Source organism: Aptenodytes patagonicus, chromosome 10 (genome assembly GCF_965638725.1).
Source record: "Aptenodytes patagonicus chromosome 10, bAptPat1.pri.cur, whole genome shotgun sequence".
NCBI classification, from domain to species: Eukaryota; Metazoa; Chordata; class Aves; order Sphenisciformes; family Spheniscidae; genus Aptenodytes; species Aptenodytes patagonicus.
This window is the reverse complement of record NC_134958.1, coordinates 1,794,827-1,817,061: the sequence shown is the minus strand read 5'-3', so window position 1 is coordinate 1,817,061 and position 22,235 is coordinate 1,794,827. Positions and strand designations below refer to the sequence as shown.

The following is a 22,235-nucleotide window of genomic DNA, read 5'->3' as shown; positions in this document are numbered from 1 at the left end:
CTCAGTCCAGCATCCATTTGTTAGTGTGCAGCGAATCTGTGTATGATACTAACTAGATGTGGCAGCTCTTTTCTAAAATAGACTGTTCCAATCTGTCACTTTATTCTTTGGCACCAGGGATTTTCATTTTCCTGAGATGAACTCCACTGCTGGCCATCCAACCTGATGGAGTGGAAGAACTGCAGAACAAACTGCTGCCATCAGCTAATTCACCTGAACAGAGCAGTGTGTGAGACCTACCTTGTCCCGTGAGTGTCCTGTCATTCACAGCAGCTGAACAAGTATTTTCAAGATGGCAAGTGAGCTGATGGGAGGAATTACCTGAAAGACCCCAAACATTTTATGCAAACACCTGTGCTGTTCTTAGTCATGCGAGTTTGCTGGAACTTGCCTCACATCTTCTTTCCTGTTCAGCAGTTCTTTCAAGCTGCTCTGAATCATTTCCTAAATCCATGTCACATGAAGAGCCTGAAAAGGTATCTTCAGTTTCTCAGAATCAGGCTTCTGCTGTTTACTGGTGAGCATCCCTGGCAGGTTTGTTTCATTTGGAAGTAATCATGGAATTAATTAGCATTTAGTATCAAGGTTGACTTTCTTGTAAAATTATGTAAAACCCTTGAGGCCTACCTGTTTGTTACACTGTTTACGGCTGCCAGGATGCTTTTTTCCATCAAAAAATGCAGCTTGATCACGAACATAGCACCACTAAGCGATGCCTTTGTTCACTATATGTATTGTTTGGTATCTTGCTTCTAGAAGAGCATGCCACATAAAAAAGGAAAGGGAAGGTGAAGGAGGTGGAGCAAGGGGTAAAGGAATCCATCAGAATAGCAGAGTGGTCAGGAGCTGTGTCGTGACCTCGCACGTACAAAACACGAAGCTTAACTCTGCAGCTCCATAGCTGGGAACAAAAGCTCAAAGGCTTCAAGCAGATGTCGGGAGTAGAGGCAGAGCAGCCCTCTGGAGCCAGAGCCTCTGTAAAGCTGTGTCTGTGCCTCTCCAACGACTTTGTGTAAGGAAAAAAAAACCCAAACAAACGGTTATTGTCATGATTTGGTCCTCATCTTGCATGGATCCTGAGGGATTAGGATGGCATTGTGGGATGGGCATTCAGACCCTTTTGTTGCCTCTTCTGCAGCATGATGTGAGATAATGTGACTCTGCAAAAAGAGCCAACTAAGACCTTTTTTCTCCTCACCCCACTTCCATGTATTTAGTCGTATAGATTAAACTTGGCAAGCTGACCGCCGGTATTTAATGCATGAATTGAGAAACAAGAAGTACTGAATATATTAATCTCTTAAGTGTTGTGACCTAGTTGCCATCTGCTTTCATTAATTACTGTTTTAATTGTTTGTCGGGATTAATTTTCCTTCATTAAAAGTAGCATTTCATACTCTCAGTATATTTCTGCTCACTCATATGACTGATTAGTACAAAATGTAAATTGAGTACAAAATATGCAAGAACGAACAAACTTTTTTAAAGCAGAATATTACATATTAATTGCTCTTCTGGTTGAGGGAGAGGTCTGTTCATGTAATCAGTCCAAGTTAGTGCTGAGAAATACATGAAATCTAAGAAAAATCAAGAGAAGTCTGTTAAAATCATGTTTCTCACGAAGATATGACTGTGGATATCAAGTGGCTCTAAGGGCATAATTTTTCTGAAGTTGCAGGGGTTTTCACCTCCTACCAAGTGCACTTACTCATCTCGGCGAATATTTGTACAAATGGCTCAAACAGCATGGGAACTCTTATAGTAAACAATTATATGCCTCCTAGGGCAATAATGAGTGCCTTAAAATTAGCAGGCAGAAGGATAATGTTCAGCAGTAGGTCTGAGATGCTGGCTCTGAATTAGGTACTAAAATTGGAACCTTACTTCACAGCTTTGAAAAGGAAGAAGCTGGGTTTGAACAAGAACTAGGCTTTTTGTTTTAACTGGCAAAATTAACTTCCTTGAAGGAAAAGGTGTGAACTGCGCTTCAGCTATCTTGGTTATACAAAGATTCTTCAGCCTGTTTTACTGAAGTAAAATTAATAGAAGTGTTTAATCGTCCTGTGAATTGGGATTATTATTTTAGTATAGTCGTAACTACAAAGGAAAATGTTAATCACTGAGATTGGATTATGCAGTGACCTTTCAAATCTATGGTGTTTGCAGCTATTAGGCTTGCTTCAAAGTAGGAGTCGGAAAGCACTTTCAGTAGTGGACCTTTTGGAAATAGTTTAAATGTTTCTGTCCAAAAAATAATGATTGAATTAAAGAAATGCTACTTTCCAGTTACTGATTTTTTAATTCTTTGTATAATCTACATCATGAACGCACATGATGTTCTCCAGTGCCTCAGTGTCCTGAAGAAACCAGCAGTTTTCAGCTTTTGTTTATAAACTTGTAAATTTCTTTTCCTTTTTTCCTTGATTAAAAGGACTTGATGTTTTGGTTTGGTGTTTACATTAAATCTGAAAGTGGAAACAAGAAACCCAAGTTCTTTCAGGCAGATCTTTCTCCCCAGCAGGACTGCAGCTGCTTATGACTTGTAGTTCGGTGGCTGTGATGGTACTGGTCACCTGTATGGGGTTTCTGTGGGGAAGGCACCTGCAAACAAAGAAGGGTTTCTGTGGAGAGCAGTGGGTGAGGACCAGGAGGTGAGGGGTCCTTGCTCTGCTGCAAAGGCTGAGTGAGGTCCCTGGGCAGTCAGTCATGCCTGGGCTGGTCCTGTCTGACTGCAGGTGCTTTAAGAGGTACCTGGGCTTGAGGTCACCGGAGAGAGCAGAATACATGAAGGTAAATGCAGCTGGGCTTCTGTGCATTAGGTGAAACGGAGCCAGACATGCATTTGTAATTTTGAACTCTAAACCAGATATAATAAAACTGCTGGTTTAGTTTCTAATCTCTTTGCAATGGTAACTATGCTTTTGCTAGATATTTGGGTTCTGCATGGCACACTGGGGCCTCCCATTCAGCTGAGGCTGCTAGGCTCTGTAAAATATAAATAGCTGTTACAAATGCACATGCACTCTTTAGAGCTAATTTTGTAGCTTTTAATTTACCTGAGTGATTATCTAAGCTACAGTGAGAGCACTTACCTGAGCTGTCCCAGTGCAGGGCTTAGATTCATCTTCTTAAAAGCCTCTTTATGAATCATAACTCTTTCTGTCCTTGAATAACTTAAAACCTAACAGCATTGCAAATCTTAACAGTCCAAACCTCTTAATGATGGTTGGTTTTGATGCACATCTGAAGAAGTATATGGTACCATTACTCATCCTCACTTGGACTATATCCCTAGGTCCATTTTGTAGCATCCTGTAGTTCTTTATCACCAACTCCTGACCTGGCTCTGTAAACAGGCAGGCTTCTGTTGTTGAATGTTAAATCTGGCAAACGAGTAAATCAAGTAGAATGTGTATTCAGAGCTGACATTTCAAAGGTGAAGCCTATGAGGATTAGACTAGGATTTGAATTTATTTTTCCGAAAGTGATTACACTAAAACATATTTCTCTGCAGTGGACAACATCATGCCATATCGGTAATACAGTCACTTTTCTAACTACACGCACTAATCAGGAATTGTCTTAGCAAATGTTTTTGCTTGCAAGGATTTCTGCTGATGATCTCTATTGCCAACTTATCATCTGTGCACAAAATCTACCTTAGCTTCAGTGACAGTCCGTAAAGTTTCATTTTAAGGTCAGCTGTTACATTAGTATATCCATGTCGGTCTTCTGTGTTGTCTCTCTAGCCCTTCTCATAAACCCAGATCTTGGCAGAGTAGCAGCATTTCCTTATAGTGAGCTCTGTCTCCCTCAGCCTTCCCTGCATGTGGCTTTGTTTTGGGTGGTTACATCTGGTTTGGGGATGAGGCTGCTATTGTTTCAGCTGTGCCATTACACAGAGCAGCTTAGTTGCTCCTTGTAGCTGGATGGCAGTTACTGCTTACGCTGAATTTCAGGACACTCAGGCCAGTCTATCCCCATGAATGGCATCAGTTTCTACCTATTTTTATATTTTGTCTCCTAACAAGAGCATGAATTCTGATTGGTCCATGGTGTGACATACAACAAATCTTTCAAGTCAGTCTGACCAGGGTTCAAATTAAAATCATGATTCTTCTCCCAACTTACATATGTAAATGAGATGAGATCAAAACAACAAAAGCTCGATGTTCTTTATTACAACTGGACTGGTCATTCTGAAAAATAAGTTTGATCTTCCCTGTGTCATCCTGGCAACAATACCTGTAAATAGGTTAGTTCTACCTTGTTAACATCAAAGCACACTGTGTCTCAGGTATGAAGTGCAGGACAAGAAAATGTCCTCTCATTGGAGAGAACATTTTGTTAGTCATGTTTTTCATCTGCATCCAGACAGGTTTTTCTCTGTAACTCTGTAACTTCAAGAGAAAGTGATGTTCTGGAGAAAGAATGCGTCTCTGCTCCTCCCTGAGCCAAAATAAGTCCTCAGCTCTTTAGACTATCCTCAGGAATTTCTTCTGGGCAGTTCAGTCATTTGGCCTTAGTAAGGAAAGTTCAGCAGGAGCCCTGAACCTTGAGTGAGTGTTTTCTGGGAGACAGAGTCAATGGCATCTGAGGAGTGGGGTACAGGGGGAAGTCCAGATGCTGATTTACATCCCTCAGGGCTCAGATTAAAATAGGGAGCTCTTCACAAGCCAGAGCTTTTAGCTAAAGGCTTGGCTTTATCTGGAGAAGTCTTTTGTGCTCTCTACATTAAGGGAAAAGCACTTCAGGCTTTGAACCTTGAAGTCAAATTGTGAAGTCTTGAAAGAATAGAGCTGTGGTTGTATCCCCCACACTGCAGATCCTTTCTTGCTGTGGACATCAGGCAATTAGGGGGACAATGCTGGTCTCATTCTCCTGCTTCCTATTGCATACCTTGTATGTATTAGCAGTACCATTTATTTTTAAAGCTATTTTATATGGGTAAAGCAGAGATCAACTTGAGTGCTTTTAGTTAAAGAGAAAATGGAGATTCTCAATGCAGTGCCATTTACTGCTGCTAGCAGATCTGCAGCCCTTTCCCTAGCAGCATAAAAATGGTTGGGAGCAGCAGGTATTGCCTGGACAGGTAGTGCAAAGAGTTAGTGAGGAGATCTGGGCTCTGTAATATGACTAGAGACTTCTTTTGGTGATATATCTGAAGGTGGGATGAGCATCAGTGACCACATGCATATAGTTGTGGTATATGTAATGACCTTGTGATTAAGAACAGATGAATCCATCTTTCAACTGTTAGAAATAGTCATCACTGAGGAGCCAATCCTAAAAACCTGTAATGGTAACTGTGCAAAGGCCACGTACTCAGGGAATGGCGGTGTCACTCCATTCAGCTCTACTGGAAGAACAGGGTACAGCTGAACAGTTCTGAATACTTACGATGGGTATGTGCTATTCTGGCTATGCAATGATTTAGCGATGAGTTTAAAAATGCTTAAATCAGGCCTGTGAGAATGCAGGTTTTCACATCTGAAAAAGCAAATTGCTTCATGTTTTAATTTTATTTTTTTTCTGAGCATTTTCTTGTCTTCCTTTCACACTTATTTATTTAGTCTATAGAACTTACAGGCTGCTCTGTTACTCCAGGCTGTGAATTTCAGTTCCTTATCATTAAAAGTGGATCTTTACATTACCTGTTGTATACCTGGTCCCAAGTTGATTTTTCTTAATTAAAAAATGACTCATGTAGAGGGTTAGCCTTGCTTGTTGTATATGATTTTGCATCTCTTTTTCCTGAATGATTGCTTGTATAGACTTTCACCTAATACTGAAACAGCAAAAAACCCCAACATTTCCAACTGTGTGTTCAGTTTTGAACTCTGTACTATAGTGATTTCTAGCCTATGATCTTTGGATTCCTGAAGGTTAGTGGCCTACCATCCATCTACCAGAAGATGTAAACTTATTCGTGGTAGGTCTCAGTCATCCCACTGGGAGGAGAGTGGACAAAGCCTGACCTCTTCCTCTCACGGTCAACAATGCAACCGAGGGCATGCTTGGGAGCTTCTGATTCCAAGCGTCTCTCTTCCTTGCTCTGATGCTGAAGGGACTTTATGAATGTTACAGGCTGACAGATGCTGGCAGTGAATCTCAGGTCTTTTAGTGATGAGCACACTGGCTCTAGGCAGATCTACTTGGTGTCCATCACCTTGGCACTGCCCTTCCTTGAGGCAGTGGTCACACCAGCAGCTGTACCCAGCCCCGCTTCATCAGCGCTCCTTGAAGCTCAGGGCTTTTTCCCATATGCTATTTGGACCGGCTGTAGTACCTGCTGTTTGCTGTCTGTTTGAAGTCTTTCAGTGGCTTGCCTGGGGAGTGCAGTAAATATTCTGACTGTGGGAGAAAGGAAGGAGTGAGACTCAAGCCATTGATTAAAAGCTGCCTAGTCTGAGTAATGGAATGGTTAAAGCACAGTTGCCGTGACAGCACTGCCCCTGGATGCTCCAGCCTGAGTCACGCTCCTCCTGCCTCCTGCTCTCCTCTGCTGTGCCCGGGTGCCCAGCTGCTGCGTGCGTGCAGAGAGGGTGACGCTGCTCTCACTCCTACCCAGACAGTGAGCAAAGGCTTCAGTGACTCACAGCAGAGATCAGAGGGGAAGGAGAACTATTACTGCAGCCCCAGTGAGCTCCACTGGAAAATGAATGCATGACTTGTAGATAAATCTTCTTTGGCAGGGTAGTACATTAGGCTCTGTAGGAGCTGCTACAGGAAACATCAAGGGGACTTCTATTTTTAACATTTTGTTTGGTGAATGGGAAAAAAGTATTGAATGTATCTGTGCCTCAGTTTCCACCTCTGTAGTGTGTGAAGGATGTGTACAGTACTTGCTGTTTGAGTAATTTTAAATGTTTGCACCGAACCTGTTTGGCAAAATGCAGCAAACTATGATTTATTAATGACTTGAAGATGGTCCAAAAATCGAAATGTCACCTGTACCAGTCAAAGGGGGAGTGCAATTGATAGCCACCCCTTCTAAAGGAGGTATTAAAAAGGGCTTGTTTTCTAAGTAAGTGTAAAGTTGACATTGGAGGGGATGTTCTGAGGATCAGTAACCTGAGAGGTAGCCATTAATGCCCAGTTTAGAGAAATGTATAAAGATGCATCACCCCAAAAGTATTTATTTTTTATGTGCTTCATGTATTCCTCAGCTTTGCGAAAATCTCAGTGCATTTACAGTGAGGCCCACACATTCAGCCCAAATCTCTTCCTGCCTCCCCTCCCTCTTCAGTTACCCATAACTAACTTGTTTGTCATCCTGTGACTTCTCTGTTACTGGAGGCAAACCTTCCGTACTGTGTGTCCCTGGCAAACCAGCCGCCAGTACTAACCTACCCAAAGCCACAGTGGGAGAGCTGTGCCATGCAGGGCACCCCACTGAATGCCAGCACTTGTTTCAAAGCTCGCTTTCTCATTGCTGCTGCTTGTAAAACTTGCTGAGGGTAATGTCGTCATTTGCCTTGGCAATAATTTGATGTTAATTAATGGCTGTGGCGTTTCCAACACAGTACATGTGCGTTCCCTGTTAAAACCCAGTGAACTAAACCCTATTTTGTGACAATGAGCAGGGAAGGATGAGCAGTAATTTGCTGCTTGCTTGGGCTTTCCTTCACAGTGTAGGAATACTGTTTGTGCCCTGTGCAGCAGATAAGAGAGGATTTCCAAATATAGCTCGGCCTAGCAGCAGTGTTTATTCTAAACTCCTACAAGGTAGATGCAGTCTGCTCAGGCACCATCAGCACACTGACGATTACCACAGGTGCTGGGCATGGTCTAAGTGAAAGCAGTTAAAAGGTGCTTGCTAACTTCAATGGTGATGACGTTAAACTCCGGTTGTGCAGTGCCAGATTCCTCAGAGCTGGGATGAGAGTTTGTCCTGGTTTCGGCTGGGATAGAGTTAAACCACAAGGTTAAACCACGACAGAGTTTAACTGTGTGTACCCTTTGTGGTATCTAAATCCTTTTGGGGGTAAATTTCTCTTTAAGTTCAGAGCAGCTTTATTCAGGGGAGGAGATTCAAAGGGTCATCCAGAGGGCTGATTAGCTTGGCACTGGTTTAAACATTTTCAAGTAAATTAGCCTGCTGAGGTCTCCTTTGTTAAGTTCCAAGCAGAGCGAACGATTGGGCTCGATGTGAACATCCGGAAAAGGATCCAGAAGGCTGGTGCCAATGCTTTTTTAGTATCTCTGGCAGATCTTGTGTGCCAAACTGCTCATGTGTCCAGAGGTAAACTTAATCACCAGCTCTGAGCTGATATCCCTCCACCCCAGCTGAGCTGACAGAGACCTTAGGCTTTTCACTTCCTCTGTAGCAGGCGGATTTTACTTTCAGCACATGGAAATATCTGCATATATCATACCTCATTCATTCCCGCCATTGCATCACTTATTCTCTGGAACACAGTTCTAGTGTCAACTTTTTTCTTTTGTTCTAAATGATGCAAGTATTTGACCTGATTAAATTATAGGCTGGGTACTGGCATGCAATTTAAGGATATCAGATACACAAGAGGCCAGACTAGGTGGCCCCATAGTCCCTCTTATGGAAAAATGAGACCCAATAGGATCATTATTATAAAGCAACAAGCAGTTTCAAAGCAGCAGGAGCTGACAGTAACTCATGGGCAAAGCCATGACCTGTACCACCGGGGTGATTAAGTACACACGTGGCCTTTGCAATAACTTATCCGACGCTGATATGAGTGGCATAGCTGGACGCTACAACGTCTGTGTGCATCGGTGGAAAAACAGTAAGCAAAACCTTTTGCAAGTCTCCTCCTCAGCACCCAGATCTCCTCCTTGGATGTTCTTGCAGTGAGTCATTCCGACTCCAAGCTAGCAAGACAGCCCAGTGAGTCCTTCACAGGACCAGCAGACACTTCAGCCAGTGTCTCTGGGGATTGCTGCTCTTCTCAGCAGTGGCTGCGTGCAGGTTTGAGTCCCGGCTGACTTCAGGGCGTGCAGGATCCTGCCCCTTCTCCTTGGAAACAGTGTGTTTTCCATTGTACAAATATTAAAAGTAACTTGTTCTGACTTGTTCATTTAATTATGGAGTCAGTTTGAAAGCTTCAGAAGACTGAAGAGAAGTCATATTTTTAATTGGATTTTCTCATTAGTACAAAAATAGAATAGGAAATAACTAGAAGATATTAAGTACAACTGTCTCATTTTAATGAAAAATGTATACCAAATGGAAGCAAATGCATTTTTATTTAAATGTCATCACATATCTTTGTTTAAACCTTCAGTCTTTCTCATCGTGGAAATGATCTTTCGAACTCTATGAATCTCTAATGTTGGAAGAGACTCCAGCTCTTGGCAGGTGGCATAACTGCTTATGTCCCTGCTGGCTCAGCACAGCTGCTGAGCACTTCTGTCTGCTTATGACCATCAAACTTCCATTCCCCTTCTGTCAGGCACTCTGGTTTTTTTCCACAAATGCATATGAGATCAGTGCTCTGCAAAAAAACACGGTAAGGGGAGCAACTTAGATGTGAGGTAACCAGGTCCAGCTTCATAAGAAGTGCTCTTGACCTTATTCCAGGCTCAGAAGAGATGCCATAAACTTCCCTGCGGTGCATTTAAGCAGATGTCACAGTAGTTAACCTGGATCAACCAGCACATTTGGAGTGTAAAGGCGGGGAGAGTTTAACTGGAGCTTTAATCAGGTGCCACAGAGCAATCAGTTCTGAAGACCAAAATTTAAAGGAGATTATTTTGAGGGGATAGCCTTATTTTCTAGTGAGCTTGACACATTTAATAACACTTTCTCCCCGTCCCAAGCAGCCTAAAAGCATGCAGGAAGAAACACAGGAATGGAACAGAGTGACTGTGCCGCCTAGCGGGGCCAGGCAGCCGCGGGGGGAGGCTGCGGGGGAAGCCTGGCTAGCAGCTCCTGCTGATGTCTTTATTTTTTCTGCTCCTGAACGCAGAGTTAAGTGAACTGTTATAATGACAAGAAAACAGATTCGACCTCTAAGCAACCTAGTTAATGTGGATGATGAAGACCAGTGTGTGCAGTGTGCCAACGCTGCTGGAGTACAAACTAACCAAGAATGCCAACAGCCCAGTTCACCAGACACTTGTACACAGGGACCTCATTCTCTACCATCATCTGAAAGCTCTTAATGCTGACTTAGACAGATGATGAGTGTACAACCTTTTCATGGACAAGTGGCAGAATTAATGCAAGATTCTCAGGTTTGGGGAGCTCTTTATATGTAGTGTTCACCAACATAGATTGAGAGTCCAGGCAGCTTTTAGGTGACCTGCACCTGTGGTGACAGCTGGGAAACAAACAATTTGCAAGTACGAAATGGTGCTTCCAGATTCTGTTCAATACATTATCAATGCAGTCATTATCAGAAAAGATGGAGAGAGAAACCATACCTGCAGTTGCTTTATCTGACAGCCTTGTTTTTTCCTCCCTTGCTGATTGAACGAGTCTACCTAATGTCAGACTCAATAAAGTCAGGCAGCTTGCTATAAGAAACAAACAGACCCTCATTAAGGGAGGCCCCTCCTGCTGCTTTTGTTTGTGCTCATCTGCTTTACTGGAATGGACAAGAAAAGCATGAATATTTAAAGCACTTTGCTGTGGCTGGCAACCAGCTGAACACAATTCTGCTCGGTTTTTTCCCTTCCTCCTCTTCCTCAAAAAGGAAACCTCAAATGCCATTGACCATTATGCCTCATTCAGACATAGACGAACATTTGCTGTAGCTGAAACAGATTAGAATGACAGAGATTCCTTGGTGGTTGTTGGTTTTAATGTGCAAGTGCTGTCCTTTATTAAAATAGCTAAAAAGTTGATTTGAGAGCTGCATGGTTTAGTGGTTGCTGTCCAATATCCTCACACCCAGCAGAGTACTCACCCTGTGGTTTCTCTCTCCAGCAGTCAGTGCTCTCCACGAGCTGCGTTTGGATGCCAGCCTTCTGCAGGTTTGGCAGCAGCTTGACATTGGGCACAGAGTGCAGAGCTCCTGGCTGTGGCTAGAGAAAGACAGACAGATCAGAGCTACTGCAATATGACAGAAGATTTGGTCAGCTTGCACCTCTTTGATACTGTATTAAAACTCCCTAGAGTCTCTGTACCAGTCAAAATTGAGAAGATTTTACTTTTGCATCAGAAGAACACAAGCAGGGGCCTTCTGCATGGCAGCAGCAGGAGATGGATGGCCAGTGGTAAATGCAGCTTGTTGCAGTTCAGGCTGTTGCTCCGTATCACATTCGTGGGGAGACTGACCCGGCATTCCTTGTAGAAAATGAAGCACCTGGGGTTTGCACTGCTGTTGCTCAGGCTTGAGAGAGGATTGAACAGATTGGAATAGGAAAGATATGAAGATGCATGCTCAGAGACTGTAAGAATGGTATTGATCCTCTTTTTGTAAATGAGTTATTTTTCAACTGTTCGTACACGAAATTTTCATTCTGAAAAGAAACGGGTGCAAGGGATGAAGCTGATTCCTAAAATAAAGGTTCAGAGTGAGAAGGTGGGATACTCTATCTGTGTTGCTTGGCATATATTGCATTTATAGTCAAAATCCCAAGGGACTTCACGCAACCCCTGGAATGAAAGGGATGCAGGACGAAAACCAGTTTTTTTGCAAAAGCTATGAAGTATGTACAAATAAAATCCTATCTTGGAGATAGGAAATGAAGTGTATGACCTCATGAGCTTCTCTGCAGCTGTATTCTCTGATTCCCTTACAACTGAGGATCTGGGAATTGTGCTGCATAGTTCCCGTGAACACTCCCTCTGATGTTAGGCTCTGCACATCCCAGCAGAACCACATACTGGGACACAGATACCTCCTCTTCTTTCACTGAGATTTCCTCATTTTCTTGAAGAGTCTCATCCATTTTTTGGCATGCAAGAGAGGAAAAGTAGAAAGAGACTGTGAGATTTCGGAGTTAAAGTATTGACATAAGTAAAGGCAGTCTTTAAATGGGTAGGGAAGATGTTTTGTTTCTCTGTGGGTAAACTGTGAACTTCCCTGGGATTGCAGAGAGCACGTTGTCTGTGGAGAGATGTTCTGAGGTTTCTTTTTTAACTGTCCTTACGCATGTGTAGTTATGTGTATTTTGCACAGTGTTTTAATGTACAGCGTAGGCTCTAAGGGTCAGCTTAACCATTTCATTAACGCAGTCTATGCCTTTAGGTGCTCTACAACGCACTTGATTCCCTTGAAGCTTAGAGCTGTGTATAGCCTGGAAGAAATCAGTATATGTTCTCAGCGTCAAATTCTAATGAGGCGCCATATGGAAAATTGCTGAGGCACTGTGCGGAGATGAGAGGGCGGGGAGTACATGTGTCTCTACCTGATGCTCATAGAAAGCCCATTTTGCAGGCTTTCTGAGTAGAAGCTAGCTGAGGAGGGGTAATTTGATACAGTGCTTCTGCTATGTTTTGGATGCAAGATCCTGATCAGACAATAGGGATTTTATGCACATAACTGCACACAGTTGAATTGGATTCTAAATTTTGCAAAACAGTGAAATCTCTATCTTCCCTGAGTTAGTGATGAGGAAAACATGAAATCCAGTCTTTGCAGCTCTAATGGCAGCAGTCTTTTATAAATTGCACTCATTTTTTACTTCAAAAAAGATCAGCGGCCTGCAGAGATCTATTATTGCTTTGTCACATAATTTCAGAGCTGTAAAAATTGAAACCAGAGCTAAAGAAAATATTAAGTATTGTAGAACAGGGGTCCTGCTTTTCAGTTGTCTTTATTTTTCACTGTGTACTTATTTTTAGAGCTATGGCATGTATTTAAAAAAATATAAAAGAACGCTAGTAATACAATCTAGTCTTGTGTTACAGGGCATAATTTTCAAAAGCATCTAAGTTCCCAAAAGCAGGTTGGGCACCTGGGCCAGATTCTTAGGGTATGTAGCTGTCTAAGGACAGGAACCAGTGTTTTATGTATCTGAACTTGCATTGCAGCTGCTGAGAGCTGGTACCTAGTCTCTCCTGAAAATATCATGGGTTTTCATGTGCAGCTTTAGTTGTCTAGATGCATCACAGAAATCTGATCCAAAGTATCTCAGATAGTGACACATTCTGAAAATGGGAGGTTTTAATTTTCCATTTATTTCCTTTAGAGAAAAGTGCATCTCTTGCTGCATCTTCCTCTGAGAAGCTCAGTTTCACAAGCGTTCACAGAGTTGGGAGACAGGAAAGTATTAGGTTGATGTTAGAGTGTGCAAGCCGAGGCGTGGGCAGGTATGATGAACTTGCTTTAAATCTGGGAGGTGTGTTAAACCTGGGAGGAGAATCCAGGTTTCTCTGCTCCCAATCCTGGTTCTGAGCACCCGACCATCATTCACAAAGCTTCAGCCCAGTGCATGTAATGGGGGAAGAGAAGGAGAAACCTGGCAGATAATCCAGACGAGTGAAAGCTGCAAGAGCCACAGTGGAGAAAGCCACTTAATCTGATCTCAGAGCACCAAGGGAGGCTTGATTCAAGGCACAAACCCATGAGAAATTGCAAAAGCCAAATCCTTTATGAAGATTTATTTAGAAAAACCACAATGCTGGGGAGTCACTGTTACATAGCGTGGTAATTCTCTTCCTCTTGAGTAATATGCACCACACTGTGCGCATGCAATTACTTTTGTTCCAGAGATAACATCTTCATCTAGAGTTATACGTGTACACATACGTTCCTTAGTGCACGCTATGGTTCACATATATGTTAGGACACACACAAAGTTGAGCTTTTCATGAAAAAACTGTATAAAAAATACAAACCAAACCGAAGCTGTCAACACAAGAAGCAATGTGCAAAAATAGACAAAGTTACTCCTGAATGTTTGCTTAAGAAAAAAGGACTCTTCTGTCCCTGTTCCCCATTCAGCATTGAGTATGCCAGATGTTGCTTATGTAAAATAACTAGTCACATCCTGACCCCTTTCATGTTAGTTGCAGAGATTTTTAACCAGCTAAATAATCCTATATTAATATGAAAATCTGCCTTCAAGCATCACCATCGTGTGTTGTTGTTGTATTGAACAGATCTTCATATCGTTGCAACGCTTGATTTGTGATGCTCAAGGCCAGGTGACAACCAGGCCCTTGTGTGGAGCACACAGAAGAGGCAGGACAGAGAAGTCCCTGGTCACCGAGCCCCCGGCAGGGGCTGGCAGCAGCTGCCTGGAGAAAATGGCCAGGGATTAGGAGTTCTCCTCACGCGTGCTGGAAGGAGCCAGACCTCCCAGGTCCCCTGCCATGGGGTGCACAGCTCCAGGCACTGTCTGCTAGTGCATGGTGGGGCTGGTGTTTGAGATGATACTCTCGAGTGCCTGAGGAATCCTCCCTTCAGAGGAAACATGCCTGTGCAAAGAGCATGGCAGATGAAGGGACAGAGAGCCCACAGGGCCTTCCCCAGCCAGGTACCTTGGTCCATGATGCAAACTGTAGCTGACATGGATGGAGCCACCTGATTATATCACCACTTGTGTGGCTCTGAGCAAAGCTATACAGGATGACATGCTGCAGACATCAGGAAGCAGTCAGACCAATCCATCCTTGTAAAACTGCTGCATGCAAATACCAACACTTTAAATGGCAATTAAGACTAGAAATGGATTGCACTTGTTTCCCTTAAACACATATATGTACCACCCTTTAAAAAAAAAAATAACCATTAAAAAAAAAAATCTTCAAAACACATTAAAAAAATTGATTGATAGTTGGGATTCCCTTGGTTGGATCAAAGGAAAAGAAGAAGAAAATAGGGGAAGCGTGTTTCTAATCGCTGAAGTTTGTCAGTAACCATAATCTTTTGGTTTTGGGGATCAGGACTCTTCCTACCCGTGAGACTTGATGCTGCAAAGCCCAGTATTCCCCTGGTAATCCGCATGCTTTTTAAGGACTGTTTATTTAAGCCCATGCAGAGTTATGACTGTGTTACAGAACTTGTCTTTTTTTTTCAATGGGATATCAAAGTTTTTCACAGCAAATCCTGCATGGATCCAGGGAAAATCTCAGCAAGACTCCCCCGTGTGTTATGTTTTTTCACTTGCAAAGCAAAGGTTTCAGCCATATTCTGAGGAAGAGAAGGGGAGCTGGAAACTGTAAAGACTGGGAGCTCTCCAGGGAGGTAAACTGTGGATACTGCACTTTACATCCCAGCTCAGCAGACCACTTTAGCAAACTATTAGTGGGATTTAAGTGTACGTTATTCAGTTTGGATCCCAGTATGAAGACCAGTATCCAACAGGAAGAGCATTGCCTTGGACCTACTCATTTCCATTACAAAAGGCACGGAGGGAGGGTTCATCCTGTTAGCTTGCACCCCAGCTCTGGTCATGAAAACATCACTCAGGGAAGTATGTCAGACATGTACCGACTGCTCCTGGGGCTCCCCCGGTTTCTAATCCCGGGATGCCCAGCTGCACAGTGGCTCACAGCTCTCCCCCCCCCCCGGGTCAGGAGTACGCTGCAGTGACCGTGACCTCCAGCATTGTCCCGTCACCCGGGCGAAGGAAGCAGTGCTTCATCCCTGTTGTCCCCAAAGAGCTCTCGGAGGAGAGGCTAGTGTTTCCCAGGTAGCAGCACTAGCCCCAGGTGTGTTTCTGCAGCTTTCTGAAAGCATTGATACGTGTGACACACCTAACCCAAGTCTCCCTTAGCTCTTACAGCATGCGTACATGTAACCAAAATGAACCTCTGGCTGTTAGCCAGAGACAACTGTTGGCAGTGATAAAACAGTGGTAGAGAATAGTTTTAGATTGTAAAACACACAAAATGAAACATCAGACTGAATTCTTACTAAAATTTTGATGCTGTTGAGCACTGGGGTCAGCTGCTGCTTCACGAGTGTTTTCCACTGGTTTAAGATTACATCCCGCATCTGAGTTAAGGCCCTGACTTAGCAAAGCATTTGTGCATATGCTTAAATCTGCCCTTATTCAGCTAAGCACTGATGCGAATACCTAAGTGCCTTGTGATACAGGGACAAACCTGAACTGGAGCCTATAAATGTAGGTTATGTAGCTGTCACAACTACCCTTTTAATGTTTTTTCCTGGTAGCACAGCTGCTCTCCTGGATTAACTATTTAATTAATCTTCATCTAAAAGGTCCTGAGAACAGTTCTGTAATACTAACAAATGTACATAAATACCAGAACTAAAAAAAGTCAAACGCATGGCTCAAAGCAAAACAAATATTGCTCAGAATACTTGTTTAGATTAAGATTAATAGCTGTAAACTGTGCATTCTAGTAGCAAATAAAAACCTGTTGGCCTAGGAAAAAAACCAAAACATTCGAAGTCTATAGGATTGGCAGCGCTAATATTACTTTACAATGTGGAGTAAGGATAGCAAGTATCAGTGTAACATTGCGGAATGATCCAGCTAACCTAAGCTTATGTAAACAAGTAGGCTTTGACATTGTTTATACGTCTAGGCGTGATCCTGCACTTGGACCTGGACAGGTGGAGACCCAAGAAGGTAGAAGGGTGCTGTTCCAATGTGGTTCCAGCTGCCCACATCCCGCTGCAGGAGAGAGGCTCAAGGGTGTGATCCTGCAAACCTGTACTGGCATTACTACCTCTACACCTGGGAGCATCCCATTGCAGGATTCCTTTCGGCAGGACTATACACATACAAGTAAGGATTATTCACAAACATAAGGCATTGCAGAACTTGGCCCTAAAATTTCTATTTTTAGCAGAGAATCCCTTATCCATACACAAGATCATTTTTTAACGTATCAAAAAGTGTCTAAAATAAGGGTCAGAGTCACTACATGTTATGCTCAGTAACACAGTTAAGATTCTGCGTGTTGGCTTCAGATATTGCAAAACACTTTTTTCATTAAAATCAAACCAACTATGAATCTTTCTCATAAAAATTAAATTAACCACGAAAGTTAAAAATGAACAGGCTGTGTTTTCAAGGTTAAAAGGAGACATTAACAGAAATGAGCAACTCCCATTGTAATGGTTTTCCAGTGCCTTCCCTTCTGACCAGTGAGATTGCAGTTGTTGGTGGCCTCCAATCTTGCCTTGCATCCTCCATGGCGTGGCTACTGCCGCTCTCCTTCCACCCGCTTTTTACGAACTAGACCAATAAAACAAGAAAAGAGCAGTCATAATTGCTTTCCTGAGAGCCCAAGGACTTTTCTCACTGACACACTCCCTTCCCAGGAACATGAATAGGAAGGAAGGAGCTTCTAAGAAATACCCAGCAGGATGATGTCCATAAATGCTGTAATTAACAGATCTTAATGCTAAACAAAACAATTGTATCTAAACTGCACTTTTCTATATCACAGACTGCAGAATTTCACCAAGTGTTCATATCAATACATTTTCTATAAAAATCAGACTTTGAGCTAAAGGTTTTAGATGATGAAGAAATCACCATTTCCAGTGCTTCCTCCCAATGGCTCCATTTAGATTTTTGTTACAGTTTTATTGTTCTTTTAAAAGTCACTGTGTTCCAGCTAAGTTGATACTGGTCTGCTCTAATCTGCATGGCATTATTTAAGCATTAGGCATCAAAAATTAATAACTTTTGTAATTGCACAAGTGTATACTATAGGTAAGCAATAATCATATCCTTTTAGAAAATAATTTGAAGTACTCTTCAGTACTGATATCAGTGAGTATTGGCAACAAGGAAAACATCATATTGGACCTTAAATTATCTGTTTAAACTTCACATGCTCTGATTGCATCAACCATCTGATAGTAAGTTAATTAAGTCTGGATTCTCACTAGAAACCAAGTAGGTTGAAGTTGCCATTTAGCAAAGCAGAGAGTGATGAGCTTTGTGTTATGGGCAGGATTATTCTGACAAGCAGCCCCATGTGAATTTTTACAGCACTTACTTAGGATACATTACAGCTGGTATAGAGCAGGTCTAGTTGGGCAGCATTTGCTACTCCATACCCTAATAAAAACATATTGAGTTTTCTCTGACTTTGCCAGATAAGATTAGTGAGGTTCTCCTGTTCATGTGACACAAAATTTGGTGTTACATCAAACTGTCATGTCCTGCTTCTGATATTGAACTGCTGACGTACAGAACAATAGCAGTAAAACTGGATGAATGAACGCTTTTCACTACAGAAATTCAATAACAACAATATATTACTACAAACATCCCATCACTTTACTATCAGGAGGTTTATTTCATAGTGCTTTCCTGGCAAATAGACTGCATTATTCCAAAGCCTACAGTGTAACATCAGTCATTTGTGTCTCCTTTCAGTGTTTTGTTGCTTCACTTATTTTATTGAATTCTTTTAGCTGTTCTGTCCTACTAAATCTTGAGCAAAACTATACAATAAAAAAGCGGGAAAAACAAGATTAGGTACAGGACATATGTCTAATGGCAACTGGTTAAATAGTGGAAAAAAAGGTCTTTCTCTCTTTGCTGGTGGGATGTTTCAAATACCATTCCAGGACACTAACGGTTTCAGGACCAATAGTATAACATTGGAATGCTTAAGTACTGCTAAAAATTAAAACTGCAAAAAAATAAAAGTACGTGTGAAAGAAATAGGTTCTAGCTCAACTTTCATCTTAGTTCTCACAGAGAGAAACCCAAGCTGAAGCCAGCAAAGGCATCATGGTTTGACACCCCACTTTGAAGTAGAATTGATTAAAAACACATAGTTAATCTCCCCCCCCCCCCCCACTGTAAACTACTCCTGCCTAGCCATCTCCTTCTTATTCTGTGTGTTGAGCACACAGGGTAGAGCATATCACACTCTGGTAAAACTTGCAAAGCTTTGTTGTCTTTGCCTGTACTTGGTCACGCAGGCAGGAAAGTCTTTTTTGTTCCCTTGGTTGGGCAGGCTTGGTCTGTCATGGGCAGGGCAAAGAAATGAGGACTTCTGTGTTCACTGAACAAACAGGATGGGTTTGGCTCTTTTCTTACTGGCCAGAACAGCTGACAGGGCAGCTGGAAATCCAGGGTGGTCCACGGAAAAGGCTGAAGTAACTCCCCTTCCCAGAAGGAGTGGGAGAAGGAGAAGAATAGTGGCTCGATAGGACAAGAGGAAATGGCCTCAAGTTGCGCCAGGGGAGGTTTAGATTGGACGTGAGGAAAAATTTCTTTACTGAAAGAGTGGTTAAACATTGGAACAGGCTGCCCAGGGAAGTGGTGGAGTCCCCATCCCTGGAGGTATTTAAAAGACGTGTAGATGAGGCGCTTAGGGACATGGTTTAGTGGGCATGGTGGTGTTGGGTCGACGGTTGGACTCGATGATCTTAGAGGTCTTTTCCAACCTCAATGATTCTGTGATTCTATGATTCTATGATTCTAATCACAGTAAGATCTTTGCTGTTGTCTACTCTAGAGTCCGTGGAGCTGTGCATCACCCCTCACATACAGCAGATTGAATGTTGTAGAGTTAAAATTCAATCTCATGTCTAGACAGGAAGAGTTGTGCCTAGGAAGGTCAGGGCTTGGCTCACATAAACAAATGATGAGTAGATGTAGTAGCATCTTACCCAGATCGTTGTTTTTAGTGATAGCTGCTGCTACCCTGGTTCTTGGACCTTGCTTTGTGAACTGGTATCCAAACTTGAGAATCTTGGAGTTCTCCTCTAGCATCTTGGCAATCTCCATCTCTACAGCTGTCCCCAGCTGCTGCCTCTGTTGGTGATGTGGTGAAATGTCCCCAGAAGAAAAGAAAATATTTGTTTTCATATGAGAGAGAAATAAGTGGTTACATTTCAGTACTGTGCTGCAAACTACAAAGAGAATCCCGTCCCTGGAGATTTTGCTCTGGGTTTTATATTTGGCTTTGACCAGTTTTATTTAGAAGTTTTCCACTGTTTGGTTGCATGCGCCTGGGACATGAGCTGCAGAATGACTGAGCCAGAGAGGCTGCCTTGACTTTGCCAGAGCCCTCTATGAGAACCCTCTGGGAATCCGTATAGAAGGGAAACAAAAGTGGACTCACTCAATGCTCTCTCTTTACCTGGTTGTCAATTTTAATCTCTGTCAGGGATTCATTCTCTTTCAGTGCATCAATCAGTGCCAAAATACCCGTCCCAGTGATGAAGTTGGATTCTACATTCAGACTCTTCAGTGTTTTGTTCACTTTCAACATATCTGCAAATGCCTGAGGGGTCAAAAAAAGGGAATATGAGATAATGTCTTGAGAGTTTCAGAGAATAACAGGGAATCTGCAAAACATACCTTAGTACCTACACAGAAATAAAACGTAAATAGGCTTAGAAGAACATAGAGGTGGATCAGAAGAGATTACACTTCTACTTTGCATAGTCACAGGGAAATTCTGTGAGGGAAAATGAAGAATGCATCCTAAAGCAGACACAGACCTACTTAAAAATTGTTGTGTTTTTTTTCCAAGCAGTGTTTAAACTTACAATAGCTACAGGGTCATTGCTTCGAGTAGCTGCAAGGCTGAATGTCTTCACATGCGTGTTGCTTTCCAAAGCTTTTGCAAATTCTTTCAGTGTTGGAATAGGAATATTCTACATTAAGAAGATAAATCCAGTAATTAGGAAAGCCAGTCACATTGCCAGACACTGATTTTAATTATTATCTAACTGATTGATTAATAGCCACAGTCTACGCAATTTAAATATCCCCGATGCTTTTAAGAGTATCTCAGAATGGAGAAAGCGTCCTCTGCTTATAGCGGCCTTCAGAGACGCGTGGAGGCCTGCGCTAGGATGCGATGTCAGCACTGCCTTTAATTGGGTCAGGCCAACGCAAGCACGTGGCCGATCTCTGAGCTAGTTTCCTATTTTGCTGCTGGCTGTTCAGTCTCCACATGCCAGCTCCTCCTCCAATTGCATGTGTGGGCTAATTGAATTTGGTCGGTGATGATTATATAGTGCCCATGAGACATCTCGCTTTACAATCTGCTAAAGAAAGGCAGCCAGAGGGAGTGTCCCCTTGGACTTTTAATTGGCATCTGATTCACTATCAGGCATTGACGACCTTGGAGCCTCTACAACAGTTCCCTCCACACCCCTTTCCTGTGTGTCCTGCTTTTCCTGAACAGTAGAGACAGACAAAATTTGAAGATAAAAGGCAAGGGCTTTGGAAATATTTTAATAAACCCTCCTATGATGACATAAATGAAACTACAGCATCTACCTTTATGTTGTTGAGATTAATTTCTATGAGACTAGGGTCATTTGCTTTTATCCTTTGTAAACTTCCTTCCACATTGGTCGGATTAGGTGGCTCCTCGAAGATGGGCTTGACCTTTTCACCTTTCACCACATCTGCAACACAAGATCTCATGAAATGTTGATGTGAGGAACAGGCATCATCAGAACAGTCTGGCTTCTCAATTCCCATTTAGGTTTGTACTGTAGCATTCAAAAAAGTGTTTATATGAACCACAAAACTTGGAAATAGGAGAATTAGCCCCGTTATCCCTGCCATGCCCTTTGCACCTTCTGTGCATCCAGAAGCATGTCACTGGAGGCTGCGTTCACAGCGGCTGGGCAGTATCCTCACAGGCAAATTCCTCTTTTCTGTACAGAAGTCCCAGTACAATTAATTTGAGCCAAAGCAGCTTTAAAGACTTGTATAGGATGCAATATGCTGCAAAGGCTGCCTTGTTCTTTGTCTAACACCTGTAAAGGAAGGTGTGTTCAGAACTTGTCCATCATGTTAGTGAGAAAATGTCCCTGCACCTATGTATAGACTTTGCGAACATAAAGGAACGTGATCAGGAGGCCCCTCAGTTTCCTTCTCTAGGCTGATGCTATCAGCCTTACTATAAATTCAATTAGCTCTTGTAAAATTGCAACATCTGCACTTTCTAAATAATAAAGCTATCAAAGCATGAAAAGCAAGTCCGTCTGCCAGCACCAAGATTTATGAAGTCTTTGAGTATTCATGCTCCACAGAGACACAGTTTTTAATGTTGGCAGCTATGAGCTATAAATATTCTTAGAGATGCATAAAAATCATAGCTTAGAACACAGTTAGTATTTCTAATTCCCACGCATACAGTTGTGGAGATTAATTTATAAGCCCTGACCACCCAAGCCACTAGAGGCAAGGAAGGAATATGTTACTGACCACAAGTATGTTTAAACCCTTTTATTTTATGTTGCAGACAGCGAGTTACTTTGAAGACTTGTGCCCAAGTCTCAATGTACTGCGCATTTCTGTTCAGTGCAATGGGTAAAGTACATGCCGTATCATGGGCCAAAAGAAAAATACTTTTTAGAACTCATACTCTTACTAGAGATGAAGTCATA

At 42.4% G+C, this 22,235-nt stretch overlaps 1 protein-coding gene across 1 annotated transcript in view; it reads right to left on the bottom strand.

Moving 5' to 3' along the window:
• Positions 1-13,519: 13,519 nt before the first annotated feature.
• The window catches only part of LOC143164806 (tropomodulin-2), a 37,038-nt gene continuing 28,322 nt past the window's right edge, over positions 13,520-22,235 (bottom strand). The window contains exons 6-10 of the mRNA XM_076347768.1: positions 21,115-21,245; positions 20,376-20,483; positions 19,964-20,107; positions 19,491-19,635; positions 13,520-17,088 (exon numbers count right to left, since the gene is read on the bottom strand). Of these exons, the coding sequence (XP_076203883.1) occupies positions 17,054-17,088; positions 19,491-19,635; positions 19,964-20,107; positions 20,376-20,483; positions 21,115-21,245 (563 nt within the window). The 3' untranslated portion in view covers positions 13,520-17,053. The remainder of the gene's footprint in view (positions 17,089-19,490; positions 19,636-19,963; positions 20,108-20,375; positions 20,484-21,114; positions 21,246-22,235) is intronic.